The sequence below is a fragment of the Rhinolophus hipposideros genome (genome assembly GCF_964194185.1).
Source record: "Rhinolophus hipposideros genome assembly, chromosome: 6".
Classification (NCBI taxonomy): Eukaryota; Metazoa; Chordata; class Mammalia; order Chiroptera; family Rhinolophidae; genus Rhinolophus; species Rhinolophus hipposideros.
Window position 1 is genome coordinate 46897678 of NC_138052.1, and position 15651 is coordinate 46913328.

The window sequence follows — 15651 nt, forward strand, 5'->3', positions numbered from 1 at the left end:
TGTCTCTTGTTATAGCCTTTGTTTTAAAGTCCACTTTGTCTGGTATAGGTATTGCTACCCAGCCTTTTTTTTCTTTTTCTTTTTATTTTCATGAAATATCTTTTTCCCATCTCTTTACTTTGAGTCTGTGTGTGTCTTTCTATCTGAAGTGAGTCTCTTGTGGGCAGCATATGTAAGGGTATGGTTTTCTTACCTATTCAGTCATACTTTCTTTTGATTGGAACATTTAATCCACATTTAATCCACATTGAAAGAAATTGTTGATAGAGATGTAGTTATTGCCATTTTATTCATTTTTTTAATTCTTTTTTTTTTTTTTGTCTTAAGTCCCTCTAAGATTCCTTGTAATACTGGTTTGGTGGTGAGGAACTCCTTTAGCTTTTTCTTGTGTGGGAAGTTCTTTATCTGTCCTTCGATTCTAAATGATAGCTTTGCTGGGTAGAATAGTCTTAGTTGTGGGTCCTTGCTTTTTATCACTTTGGATATTTCATGCCAGTCCCTTTTGGCCTGCAGAGTTTCTATTAAGAAATCAGCCGAGAGTCTTATGGAAGCTCCTTTGTAGGTAACTGCTTTTCTCTCGTTGTTTTTAAGATTCTTTCTTAGTCTTTAACCTTTGGCATTTTAATTATGATGTGTCTTAATGTGGGTCTCTTTGGGTTCATCTTGTTTGGGACTGTCTGCACTTCCTGGGCCTTTATGTGTATTTCACCAAGTTAGGGAAGTTTTCAGTCATTACTTGTATAGTTTTAATACCTATTAACTAATAATTTATAATAATAATAATAATCCAGTTACAGTGATGTAAATCTGACTCTCAGATTTTTTCCCCAGGTGTTGCCATTTAACAGTACAAAAAGTTCTTTCTCTTGAAATTTTCTGGTTTAGGAGTTTGACATTTTCCTATAAAGCTAAACTTAGTCTTAACTATGATCTAGCCATCATGCTGTTAGGTATCTACCCAATTAATGTAAAAACTTATGTCCATACAAAAATCTACACATGAATGTTTATAGCAGCTTTATTCATAAATGCTCAAAACTAGAAATAGCCAAGATGTTTCAATAGATGAATAAACAAACTGTGGTACGTCCATGCAATGGAATATTAGTCAGTAATAAAAAGGAATGAACTATAAAAACCATGCAAGGACATAGATGAATCTTAAATGCATATTGCTTAGTGAAAGTAGACAGTCTGCAAAGGGTATATACTGTATATTTCTAATTATACCGTATGATATTTTGGGAAAGGCAAAAATATAGAAAGAGTAAACAAACCAGTGGTTACCAGCATGAGGGAGCGGTGGTGGGCTCAACAGGTGAAGCACAGGATTCTTTAAGCAGCTATATTATTCTGTGTGATACTGTAAGGTTGGATACATACACTATGCATTTGTCAAAACCCACAGAACTTTACAACAGAGTGAATCTTAATGTATGCAAACTTAAGAAGTCATTTAGGAGGTTGGAGGTCCCAGGATGGAATACAGAATGTGAGAAGAGAATAACTGTATTACAAATGTACCAGAATGATAGAATCAATCATGAATTACCAATAACATATTTTAACTAATTATAGAATATACCCAAGCAGTAATTTTCTTTTTTATTTTAAAGAAATAAACCAGGATCTTTTTAGTTTCTTGAAGGAAAAAAGGGACATTAGTATCTGTAATTATTAAAGCCAGAATTCAAATAAAGATAATTATGCATGAAAAGAGGTCATCTAGTTTATTTTTATGCCTTCAGCACTATATCATGTAGAAGACTGTCAAGCCTTATTTAAAAACTAGAAAAGCTGACTTAGCAGCTTCTTTGATGTTGCATGTTGGTATTAGGATTTCCTTGAAGTTTTCATGTTGATTGTGCCAAGACATAAAAAAAAGGAAAGTTATCTTTGTATGTGAAGTAGAGTTAATAAAATTCTAATAAAATTAATAAAATTCATAATTTACTTTGGCAATTAACATGAGAATGAATTATTTCATGTCAACTTAAGTCAGGTATTTCTCTATTCTCCTTTGAACTATAGAGCAATCAGACACATATCCTCTTTTCTGTACTAAAATTTTCTTCCTAAAAAAACAGTAATCACATATCAAATCTTACTGGCCTTCGGTACTTTTGAAATTTTTTCATTTTGACCCATTAATCTTATTTTCATAGACATTGAACTTTCTGGTTCTGATTCTAATTATGTATTGTTGATTGTTTTTTCCTCTGATTTCTTTATTGGCTTCTTTTTTTGTTTCCATCAATGCTAGGCATTATCCAAAGTTGTACTTTAGGTTTCTGCCACTTTTCCTCTCAGTTGCTCTTAATAACTATCAGATACATGTTTATCTGCATGACTTCTTAGATATTAAAACATATCTAAACTTGACATCTTTTTCTGTTTTGTCATGTAGTTTTACATATTTATTTAGATATGCCTCCATTTTTTTTTTTAAGAGATAATACTTTATTGTTGCACAGGGTTTCATAGTTTTTCCAGGACCCATCAGCTTTAAGTCAAGTAGTTGTTTCAATGTAGTTGTGAAAGGCGCAGCTCACAGTGAGTGGCCCATGTGGGAATTGAACAGGCAACCTTGGTGTTATGAGGACCACACTCTAACCAACTGAGCTAACCAGCTGCCCCTGCCTCCATCTTTTAAACAACTCATAAATCGCTCCGGTTTCCCTGGTCTTCTCAATCCCTTCTACCTATATCTTTGCCACTGTGGACAATATCACTGATCTTCATGAATTTAAGAATCTGTATCTTAAATTCAGTGTTTTATGTCTTGTTATTAATGGTATCATATTACCAGAGGGTTACTGTTATTTTCTATAACAGTTTTGCTTTAATATACTCGTATATGGTCATCATGTCTAAAGGAATTCACTTCATAAATAAATATATTGATAATTACGACTAACATATAATCACTAGAATTGAAAGTAAAAGAGAAATAGTTTGTTCCTCTTTCATCTCCTAATATTTATTGCCATTTATTTACAAGAACTGTAATGTTATTATTTATTAATATTAAATTCCCCTTCTGAGATACCTCAAAGAAAATGAAAACACAATTTCCACCTAATTTCCTTAAATTATAATATTTTAAAGGTTTTTTTGATACAAATGTCTTTGACTTCGTGTTTTTTTGTTTCAATTTTATATGGGAATGATACAATATCAGAAGTGTGTTTGACCATGTATTATTTAAAGTCTTTAATTATATCAACTCTGCATTTTTTTGTCTTTTGCTGAGTAAACATTTTATTTTAGCAAGGTATTTTTCCCCATAATTTTACTACTATTTTAATGTTATTGGTATTGAAGGTCAAAATTATTTGGATTTGATATTTTTCACATTTTGATTGAAGAGAGATTTTTCTCCTCAGATTCTCCTGAGAACGATATTCCTATGGAGATTGCTACAGCAGAACCACAAGTTTCTGAGGCAGTATATGATTGTGTTATCTGTGGACAGAGTGGCCCCTCCTCTGAAGACCGACCTACAGGATTGGTTGTACTGTTACAAGCATCCTCAGGTAAAATCAGTTTTTCAGTGGGAACATTTTAGAGACAAAGTATGTACAACAAATTAACAAGTACTTGTATTGAATGAAAGTTATATCTTTATTCAGATATAACTGTAGGTCTATATAGGAAGGATCGATTTAGATCTGTATAGCAAAGTTTCTTAATCAGGTTTTATCTTACTTTTTTGGACATGAGTGTTGGAAGAAGCCCTTAACAGAGAGATCTGTCTATATGTTACACATTGTTTTTCCTTAAAATGTGATGGTATATCACCAATGTTAGGTGGTCAATAACTGAGTTCAGTGTTCTTGGCCATTTAATTGTTCTAAAATCTGGAAGCATTTTAAGCCCAGAAATAGTCTCAGCTGAAATATTTTAACTATATTAGGCATATTCAGGTAGCTTTGCCCTTATATCTTGAGTTACTAGAAGCAGTCATTCTTGAAACAGCCTGCTAATTGATATGTTAGCCAATCTATAGTTAACAGATTTTTTTTTCTTTTTTTTTAGTTTGAAGGATTTGTCTGAATGCCCTTCATCCTGTCCCATACTGAAGTATTTTGAGGTGGGATTAGGGTTATAAGATACAACAGTTATAAATATATGCACACAAAACAGCAGAGACCCAAAATATATGAAGCAGACATGAACAGAACTGAGGGGAGAAATAGTTTTATAATAACAGTTGGAGACTTCAGTGCTCCACTTTCAATAATGAATAGAACAGCTAGACAGAAGATCAAAAAAAGAAATAAAATACTTGAGCAGCACTCTAAAACAATTAAATCTGGAATATGAGTATAGTGTGAGATGGATATTGGACTGAATGGGGGGATCACTTCACAAATCATATAAATGTCTAACCACTGTGCTGTACACCTGAAACTAACATAAAATAATATTGAATGTCAGCTATAATATTACAAAAATAGGGGGATGTAAAGTACAGCAGAGGGAATATAGTCAATAATATTCTGATCACTAGGTACGGTGTCAGATGGGTAATAGACTTGTTGGGGTTATCACTTTGTGAGGCTTGTAAATGTCTAATCACTGTGTTGTTTTGTACATCTGAAACCATTAAAAAATATTGACATATTTGAAGCTTTTTTTACTCTGTAGAAGGAAACTAGAATACCACTTTTTTAGGTCTTTAAAAATATTGTAATAGTGAAAATATTAGTGTAGCTGGTGGTAAATAACTCAGCTTTTCTTGGTGAATCATGTGTATATATTGGTTATTTAATAAGCTCTTATCTCTGTTGTTAATATAGTTTTGGGGCAGTGTCGTGACAATGTTGAGCCAAAAAAGTTGCCTATCTCTGAAGAGGAGCAGATTTACCCTTGGGACACATGTGCAGCAGTTCATGATGTGAGGCTTTCATTGTTACAGCGATATTTTAAGGATGTAAGTATCCTTTTTAATCAAATAGTGTTTTTGTCTGCATAATTGATAGTTATTTCTCTCCAGAGTTTTATAGTTTTTCTTCTACCAAATGTCATTCTAATTTGGAATCTGGAATTTTATTAGGAAAAAAATTAATATGTGAATAGTAAAGAAATGGAATTCTGTTACAAGTAAAAGTTTCAGGATATAAATGTACTTTTATTTTAAATGTTGTTTGTTGTGAGGTATACAAATTCAATTCAATAAAATGATAAGTATTAACTCTATGAAAACTTTTAGATATGGTATGAATATTTTATGAAGATTTTTGCCTCATTCTTTTACTTTCATTTAAAGATATACAATAAAATCTCATTATGATACTTTTTAAATGTAAAGTAGGGGCAGGTTTAATTCATGGACTCTGGTTTCTTGTGAACTTGGTAGGTTTTTTTTCCAGCTCTTTGCACCTGGGGAATCTAACACTCAGGTGTCATAAGTCTTGGAAGATCAGATTTATTTATTTATTTGTTGTTTGTTTGTTTAGCAGCGATATTCATTTCTGCATAAATTTTCTGTACCATTTTTAATGTTTCCTGACTGGCTTATCAAATGGGGTTTCCTTTCACCTGTTGTTTCTTGGATGTGTCTTGAATTAAGTAAGCATATGATAATAATTTAAAGTACTTAAAATGTAAAGTGAAGCATTATTTGAAGTTAACTCGTATGAGATGATTATCTTGATAGATTTCCAAGTACAATTTTTCTCTTGCCCATATGCACTGGGTTAAATGGAAGAAACTAGTAGGATAGGTAGAAGACAGAATACTTAATTTGAATACACAGTGACTGATGAGTGATAAGAGAGTAGAGTGTGGTTCAGTGGTCTGGACAGAGGAGAAAATTTTGGGTAGATTATGGAAAAGATGATGGCTCTAATTAAGGAGGTGTTATGTAGCGTAGAAAGAGTCCCAGTTCAGAGAAACTGGGGTTTGGTCTTGATTCTGTCATTTCTTAATAATTTGAGCTTGGCCATGGAAACACTCTAAGACTCAATTTTCTCATCTGTAATATAGGGCTCGTAATGATCTTTCATTTCTTTAGATCACTTTACACATAATAAAAGTAAGTATAAATGTAAAGTGGTGGTTTTAGTATTCAAGCTTACCCATTTAGGAGGGCTGAGGTGTTAGGCTTTATAAGGTAGCTTGTTTGATTAGGTAATGAGGACGATGCTTCCATATATTTTCAGAGGCTTTACAATGAAATTATTATTTGGAAAAAGAAACCTGTGTGTGTGTGTGTGTGTGTGTGTGTGTGTGCGTGTGTGCACATACATATATGTATGCATGTATACACACACAAATTCGCAGTTTTTACTTTTTATTGTTTCTTTGAATTTTTTGCGGCGTGTGTATATTTATTCATCAGAGACTGATAAATATCTTCATTTTGAAGAAAATGATGAAAGTGTGCTAAGTTATGCTTTTACAGAAATTTACTACCACCTTTATTTAGATTTTATTTTCTTGCCATAATCCTGGTTTTAATTTTATCATTTTGAATCACTTTAGAGTAAATGAATAACGATAAATCCTAAAGCCAAATGTTAAAGAAAAATGACTTGATTCAATCAAAATTTTGTCCAGATTTAAGAACAATTTTGAGGGAAGGGGAGATCTAATAAAGGAGAGAAAAAGTAGGGTATCTCTTTCTTTCAGCCAGAATACTTACTCATTTCTAGAAACAATTCATTTTTTTGAATAAAAAGGCTCTGAACTGAAATCTGAACTGGACTGAATCTGTGTTGTGTTTTTGTTAGTGATTGTGAGATTTTATTCCTATATTACAACTTTTGTGTACTTTGATAATGGTTATTTTATGTATATATGGTGTGCTTCTTGGACTGTGCCTTTGGAAGTCTAAGGGCATTTTATATATTCGTTTTATAGCCCCCTATAAAAGGGGCTAGTATGTGCTGTATATGTTATAGATGATTATTGGATTTTTTATTGAAATTACTCTAGCAAAGAGTACAACAGCTTGGTAGCCAGACAGATGTATAGAGGACAAGAGTTACTATCAGTGGGCGCTGATACCCAGTAGAGAATTAAACTGTGTATTTGTTCTCTTCAGATCTAATGAATACATTTTAGAGTTGACATGTAGAATTTTAGCCATGTAAGACCGTACAGTTACTGTTGAAACTGGAAGTGTTATATATGAGAGAGAAGACAAAATAAGGGAGGAAACTGAGCTTTGGAGTCAGAGTTGAGTTTGAACTTAGGCTCTACCATTTATAACAGAGTGATCTTGGTAAACTTTTCATTCCTTTTTTGTAAAAGGGGATAACACCACTTACTGTGTGAGGTTTTAATAAATGTTGAGGCTGTGAAGATTCAATGTTAAACACTTAGCACAGCAGTGGAAACATCATTGAAGTCTTCCTAAGTTATTAGTCTCACATTGGTAAATGTTTTCCTGCTTTTTTCCCCCTCTAGCAGATTCAAATAAGACAACTAACAGTTACATTAACAAATGACTGACTTTTTCAGTTTTAAAAGCTAACTGCTTTTTTAAAAAAGAAAGATTAATTGCATTTTTATAATACGTTGCCAAAGAGAGCAGCTTGTTTATTAGCTTACTACTAATCGTTCTACAATGATCTAATACCGAAATCTGCATCTACTTTAAGTGGCTCCAAATCATAAAACAGAGATGAGCAGGTCTCCTGTTGCTTTTCTGATTTGTAACAGTAGAAGCTAGCTCACCTGCTGTGAGTATTTGATTTGTGCTGCTGCACATATTTAAATCCTCTGCGAAGGCATTTTGCACTGTAATATTGCCAACTTTTAGATGCTCACAAAGAGTCTTGATTTAATATTGGAACTTTGTTTACTATTGTTTAAGGATGATTTGGTCATTTTACATTGCATTGTATAAATTTCTAACATAAAAATAAAATTTAAAGGTTTATTCAGTTTTTATGGCTCTCAAATCTTCCATCTATGCTTTCACTCATGTTCCACCTTATGCCTACTAGTACTGCTCTGGCTTGGCCATCTATTTAGAGTGTAAACTCCAATTCAGGCCCCAGTGCTATTTCACAGAAGCCAAATGAAAACTTAAGAAAATTATTTTAGGAGGAAATGCCTAAGCCTGTTTATAGGTTAAAGGGAAGGAATTAGCAGAGAAAAAGAAGTTGAAGATGTAAGAGAAAGAGGAGATAGAAGCAACTAACTTTTAAAACAAATTTCAAATGAGTATGTAGTGGGCTTATATAATTTGTTTCCCTTCTTTATTGTATATTAAATTAAACCCTTGTAAATGTTAAGGCACTTTTTTTGGTTATTCTTTTTTTCTTTTTTTAATTAAAAAAATTAGTTTCAGGTGTACAAAGCAACGTAGTAGTTAGACATTTAAACCCCTCATAAAGTGATAACCCACCCCCCGGGCTACTCCCCTTCTGACATCTTATATAGCTGTTACAATACCATCGACTATCTTCCCTATGTTGTGCTTTACATCCCGTGACTATACATACCTATATATTTAGTTATAGTTGACATTCAATACTATTCTACTTCAGCTCTTCAATTGTACAGCGCATTGGTCAGGTATCTACACAGTCTATGACGTGATCCCTCTGATAAGTCCAGTGCCCATCTGGCACCTTACATGATCTTTATAATATTGTTGATTATATTCCCCATACTGTATTAACTACTAATTTGTATTTCTTAATGCCTTCACCTTTTCATCCTGACCCCAACCCCATTCCCATCTATCACCCTGATAGGTCTAGTACCTATCTGGCACCATACCTAGTTATTATAATATTGTTGATTATATTCCTTATGCTATAACTTACATCCCCATGACTATTGTACAACACCCGGTTTGTTCTTCTTAGTCCGTTCCCCTTTCACCCGTCCTTATTCCCACTCCCATCTTAAAGTAATCCCTCTAAGAGTTCTTGTGATACTGGTTTGGTGGTGATGAACTCCTTCAGCTTTTTCTTGTCTGGGAAGCTCCTTGTCTGTCCTTCAATTCTAAATGACAGCCTTGATAGGTAATCTTGGTTGCATGTCAATGCTTTTCATCACTTGGAATATTTCCTGCCAATCCCTTCTTGCCTGCAAAGTTTCTGTTGAGAAATCAGCTTTCAGTCGTATGGGGGCTCCCTTGTAGTTAATTAACTGCTTTTCTCCTGCTGCCTTTAAGATTCTTTGTATTTAACCTTTGGCATTTTAATTACGATGTGTCGCGGTGTTGGCCTCTTTGGATTCATCTTGTTTGGAACTTTATGTGCTTCCTGGGCTTGAATGTCTATTTCCTTCACCAGGCTAGAGAAGTTTTCTGTCATTATTTCTTCAATAGGTTTTCAATTTCTTGCTTTCTCTCTTCTCTTTCTGGTACCCCTATAATGCGAATGTTGGTATGCTTGGTATTGTCCCAGACCCCCTTAAACTCTCCTCAATTTTTTGGATTCTTTTTTCTTTTTGCTCTCCTGGTTGGGTGTTTTCTACTACCTTGTCTTCTACATCACTGGTTGGATCTTCTGCTTCATCTAATCTACTACTGGTTCCCTGTAATATATTCTTCATTTCCGTTATTGTATCTTTTATTTCTGACTCATTCTTTTTTATGGTTTTCATCTCCATTTTGTTGCTTCCTGTCTCTCTGTTGTTCTCCCTGAGATCATTGAGCATTCTTATAACCAGTGTTTGGAATTCTGCATCTGATAGATTACTTATCTCCGTTTTGCTTAGTTCTTTTTCTGGAGCTTTGTTTTGTTCTTTTATTTGGGACATGTTTCTTTGTCTCCCCATTTTGGCTGCCTCCCTGTGTTTGTTTCTATGTATTAGGTAGGGCTGCTATGTCTTCCAGTCTTAGTAGAATGGTCTTATATAGTAGGTGTGCTCTGGGGTTCAGTGGCGCAGTCTTTATGGTCACCTGAGCCACGCACTCCAGGTGTGTCCCCTGTGTGGGCTGTGTGTGCCCTCCTCTTGTAGTTGAGCCTTGGTTGATAATTGCACATCAATGTGAGGGACTGATCCTGGGCTCAGTGGTGGTAAGTACTGGCTTTGACTACAGTGGAAGGGTTGTTGTGCAGGGGCTGACCCTACAGAGCAGGAAGTGCCTCAGCAGGAGTACCTGCCCAGTCTGCCCCTTGGGAGTGTCGTACTTGGAGACGGCTAGGTGATGCTCCATCTCATCTTGAAGCTGGTCACTGGGGGCGGGCGCCAGCCCCAGGACCACCTTGAAGGGGATCTGCTGTAGGTCTACTTCAACCACAGCCTGTGCCCCACCCGGGGCCACCCAGTGGGAGCCAGAAAGAAATCTGCAGATGTCTGCTACCCATGCTGTGTTTGGAAGTGCCTGTGAGAGGCCAAGCCACGAACCAAGGCCAGCTGCCACTAGTGCCGGCTTAGGGCTGCTCAGCCAGAGGTACAGGACACGCTCAAGCCAGAGGCTGCTTGTCTGGGTTTTGCCAACCTTTGAGAGATCCAAGGAAAGTGCAGCTTGAACCAAGGCAGGTGGTCTGCGTGAGAAAGACACTGAAAGCAGCCTGGGTGTGCCTAAAAGTTGGGTTGGGCCAGGTCTCAAATCGTGAGGGTAGGGCATAGTCGCCCCCTTTCCAGGAGAAAGCTGCCTCTCCAGCCCTGGTCCCAAGCCAGACAATTCAATTTCCCACTATTTGTCCCTGCTGCCTTTCTAGCTGCTGCCCCAGCACTGGAGCTCAGAGTGAAGTGAGTGATTCCACTAGTGGTTAAGTCCTCGCTGGGTCCCTTTAAGAGGAGTGCCTGTCTCTCTCAGCCGCAGTCTCCACTGTTTTTCACACTCAAAAATTATGGGGACTTCTCTCCCCAGCACTGGAACCCTGGGCTGGGATGGGGCTAGTATCTCTCGCTCTTTTAGGGGATTAGAAGGGACCCCCACAGCCAAAATAACCCTCCTGATCTTTAATGGTCACACACGAGTGTGGGACCAGCTTGTTCCCGTCTCTGACCTTCCTACCAGTCTGGAGGTGGCTTCTTCTGCATGTCCTTAGTTGAAAGGACTAAGGACTTCAGCTTGATTTTAGGCAATTCTCAATAATGGTTGTTTTGTACATTAATTGTAATTTTGATGTGGTTGTGAGAGATGGTAAACACAACGTTTACCTACTGCGCCATCTTGGTCATCTTTGGTTATTCTTATAACCAGATTTGTGCTTTGGAGAGATAGTTAGAGGACGCATCATGGAGAGAAGAAATCAGAGTTAAAGTGATCAGTTAAACTTTATATAAGAAACCCCTTCCCCCAACAAATGATACTTGAATTTTATAGTGGGAATAAAGAGGAGAGGCCAAAAATCATGTTATTTATTAGATAGAATTTGTGTGATTTGGGAATTAAAACTGGTGTCAAGGAATGGGTGTGATGTAGAATAACTCTTAACTTTCTGATTTGGTGACTAAATAGATTGTGGAGTTTTTAAACCAAGAGGAAAAGGAAGCTTCATGGAGAAAATGACAAGTTTTTGATACATTGATTTTTTTGTTATCTGAGAGATGTCAAACTGGAGATTTCTGGCAACTAACTATTTGTAACTGTCAGTCAGGCAAGAGATCCAGTCTTGGAGGTAGTTGGATGTACCGATTAAATCACTCAGGGAGAATAGTTTTTATGGGAAGAGAGTAGCATTAAGAATAGAATCTTGAGGAATATAAACATTGGAGGGGCAGGCGAAGAAAGAAGTCTTAAAAGGAGACCTAAACCAAATGGCTAAAGAAGTGGGACCAAAAAAAGAGTTGCATTATGGAAGCCAGAGGGAAATAGGCACTTTAAGAAGGAAGTTGTTAATGTCAGATGTCACAAAGAAACTAAGTTCCATATAAAACAGGTAAAATAATCAACAGCAGTATAGCTTATACTGAATTACAGTATAATACTGATAGCTTGCATTTTATGAGGTGGAGAAACGCTGCTTCATAATTATTCTCCTTCATTATGAGCATAGATATTTGGAAGCTAAAACTTTATGGTGTTTCTAGTTTAAAGATATTGCCTTAGGGCTGTCAAGTCAGGTGTTACTTTATGTCACAAAAATGCAAAGTTCCCATTCGTATGACAATATGAAACGTTTTATGTGGATATATTTAGATATATTTATGCTTCTTTAAAATTAATTGTATTTTGTCTTTTTTTTTTTTTTTTTAAAGAGTTCTTGTCTCTTGGCAGTATCAATTGGCTGGGAAGGAGGTGTTTATGTACAAACCTGTGGTCACACATTACATATAGATTGTCATAAATCTTACATGGAATCATTACGGGTAAGTTAATTGGTTCGTTTATTTCTTGAAAAATGCAATGGTGTAACTTTTGTTTTTTGTAAAGGTGTGCATTATACATCTGTATGTTTATTTCATCTTTTAGAATGACCAGGTTCTTCAGGGGTTCTCAGTGGATAAAGGAGAGTTCACGTGTCCTCTCTGCAGGCAGTTTGCGAACAGTGTTCTTCCGTGTTATCCTGGAAACAATGTGGAAAATAACCTGTGGCAACGTCCTAGTAACAAAAACATACAAGATCTTATAAAGGAAGTGGAGGAGCTGCAGGGACGGCCGGGAGCTTTCCCAGTAAGCATCAGTGTAAGACAGACATATCCTGGTTAACTCAGTTCTACTTTCCAGCTTTTGTTGTCATTCTGTTTCTAAATTACTCTGGACCTTTATACATTTAGTAGAAATTGTTTTTTGAGGTTTTTCTCTAGTTTATGGTTATTAAAACAAAAACGAGCATAAGAGAACAAATTATTACCAAAGGCTATACTTTTCCTTAGTCTAAATTTTTAAAGTTCTTTTTTTTTTTTTTTTAAAGATTTTTTATTGGGGAAGGGGAACAGGACTTTATTGGGGTACAGTGTGTATTTCCAGGATGTTTTTTTTCCAAGTCATGTTGTTGTCCTTTCAATCTTAGTTGTGGAGTGTGCCGTTCAGCTTCAAGTTGTTGTCCTTTCAGTCTTATTTGTGGAGGGCGCAGCTCAGCTCCAGGTCCAGTTGCCTTTGCTAGTTGCAGGGGGCACTGCCCACCATCCCTTGTGGGACTCGAGGAATCGAAGTGGCAACCTTGTAGTTGAGAGGATGTGCTCCAAAAAACTGAACCATCTGAGAGGCAGCTCAGCTCAAGGTGCCATGTTCAATCTTAGTTGCAGGGGGCCCAGCCCACCATCCCTTGTGGGATTCGAGGAGTTGAACTGGCAACCTTGTGGTTGAGAGCCCACTGGCCCATGTGGGAATCGAACCGGCAGCCTTCGGAGTTACGCGCACGGAGCTCCAACTGCCCGAGCCACCGGGCCAGCCCTTTTATAGTTTTAATATATTATTTTCCAGATCATGAAATTCAGATCATTAGATATGATTAGACTTTTTTTCAAGATTTTGAAATATTACAAACAAAGCCAAACAAATAAATTATGTACAGAAGGTGCTAAAAAAAAGTATACACATTTTAAGAAAGGAAAATCTATTAAAATTGTAATAATATGTACTGATAACAAAAGATGAATACAAGTCACGTTTGACTTCTGCAATTATAAGAGGTGCTCAAAGTGGTTACCATCAGCCTCTAGATACTTCTGATTATGGCGAACTACTGCTTGAGAAACATTGACCAAAGTGTCCACTTGTATCGCTGTGCATGATATTTCAGTTTCTTCACACAGCACCATGTGCCTCAAGCTTATCAGGAATGTGTGTAATTGTTAGGCGTGTTGGAGGTTCTGTTGCATACTCATGCCTCCATTGTCGTACTTCCACAACGTTCTCGAATTTCAAATACCACTTCAAAATGGTCTTGCGCTCCTCGAACAACCATGCTTCCACCATTTTCTTTGACTGTCCTGCCTGTCACATGGTGATACTAGCATTCATTTGATTAATGCCATTTTTGAGCGAACGTCATACTATGCATTGCTACCATAATTCAATTCAACTTCGAAAAGTAATACATAGGTAGCATCTCTTAAAATGTGTATACGTTTTTTTGGCATCCCCGATATATATGAATCTTGCAATGTAAAACAGTCTAATCATTTAAAAATGTGCTTATTAGGTATATTAGAATTAAGATGATATATTTAGATGGAGACACACACGCACACACACACACTTTATATGTAATTATAGATTTACACACACACTTGTGTATGTGTGTGTAGTAGAGAGATAAAATATTGTGTACTTAATTGACCCATTCACCTTAAGTGAGTCTATTTTACTGTGGGATTTGGTGTGAACCCATCTTTTATCCCATCCAGTAGGATTTATTTGATTCAAATTTTTAAACATTTCACCTTAATTATGGATTATGACATGATCCTTGAGAGAAGATCCTATGCTTGGTTTATGTGGTAAATTTATGAAAACTGCATATTTGACTTTTGAAATGGAAATTCATAGTTTAAAGCTACTCAGAAAGAATTATCTCCTGACAGTTCCTTTTTTCAGTTGAAGGCTAATTTTAGAGTCTGTGATTTTTTTTTTCTTCTTTTGTAAATCTAAGTTTTTATATGTTTAAAATAGGCTTAAAGTAAGGGACATCAATATTCATCTTTGAAAAATAAACATAAATTAAAGTCAGGTTTTAATAAACATGGTAACTGTTCTAAATATTATTTAAAAAATTATTTTAATAACATCTGTTCATTTGTTTAAAATATAGTTTGTGTGGTTAATTCAGTGTTGGGTTATTAGTGGTACCAGTCACAACACAGAATTAGGATAAAAGATCCCTAAAATAAGAGAAAATATTTCTTGATCTGTTTTATCTTTGTGCACTGAATATATTTGTAGTAGATAACTAATGTACATCTATTTTGACTTTTTAACTTTAATTTTCTAATATGTTTATATGATAAAATAAACACTGTAGTGTTAGACTATTAGAGAAAATGAGTATAAATAAACTTTATATTTTTGTTTGTATTTTTTACAGTCAGAAACCAACTTAAGTAAAGAAATGGAATCTGTAATGAAAGATATCAAAAATACTACTCAGAAGAAATACAGAGACTATAGCAAGACCCCAGGTTCACCAGACAATGATTTTCTCTTTATGTATTCTGTTGCTAGGTATGTATATATAGCATATACTTTTTTTTTTATAGTATATACTTTTATATTTACTTATTATTATTATTAGTTGTTTTTTTGTTTTATTGTCATTCATATTTATTTGAAGAAAGGATATTTTAATGTTGGTTGAAATTATGACTAGTTTTAGAACCTCCTAGAAGGACTATGAAAGTATAGTTTTCCTTCATTTTTTGAGAAGTTTATTTGAATGAAATACTGGATAAAGTGTTATTAAGCATTATAGCGTATGTGGGAAAAAATATATTATTAATATTTTGAGACAGATACCTACGCCAAAGTATGTGAGTATTATACGGAGGTCAGACACTTAAGTTCACGAACTTCCACCATGTGCTTTCCACTGTAAATACATGGTGGAAAGTTCTGAACTTAATTGTCTGACAGTATATCAAGGGTGGTATTATGAAATCACTATTCAAGTTCTATCAAAAAGTGATAATACTGAGAACTAAAGCATTGTAATGTGTTAAACACTATTTAAAAAATAAGAACAGTCAGAAGAACTTATTTTGTTTGTTTTAAGCTAGTGAAAGATATAATATCCTGGAAGACTACAGGTGGTTCAGAAAAACAGGTAAGGGAGAGGACACATGACA

At 35.3% G+C, this 15651-nt stretch overlaps 1 protein-coding gene across 5 annotated transcripts in view; it reads left to right on the forward strand.

Annotated features, from left to right (window-relative positions):
- The window catches only part of UBR3 (ubiquitin protein ligase E3 component n-recognin 3), a 172231-nt gene that overhangs the window by 100151 nt on the left and 56429 nt on the right, over positions 1–15651 (forward strand). For 3 of the 5 annotated variants that reach the window (XM_081052767.1, XM_081052770.1, XM_081052768.1), the window contains 5 exons: positions 3387–3536; positions 4803–4936; positions 12124–12234; positions 12338–12550; positions 14895–15031. In XM_081052767.1, coding sequence (XP_080908893.1) covers positions 3387–3536; positions 4803–4936; positions 12124–12234; positions 12338–12550; positions 14895–15031 — 745 coding nt within the window. The remainder of the gene's footprint in view (positions 1–3386; positions 3537–4802; positions 4937–12123; positions 12235–12337; positions 12551–14894; positions 15032–15651) is intronic. The other 2 variants (XM_081052769.1, XM_081052771.1) reach the window with 1 other exon arrangement.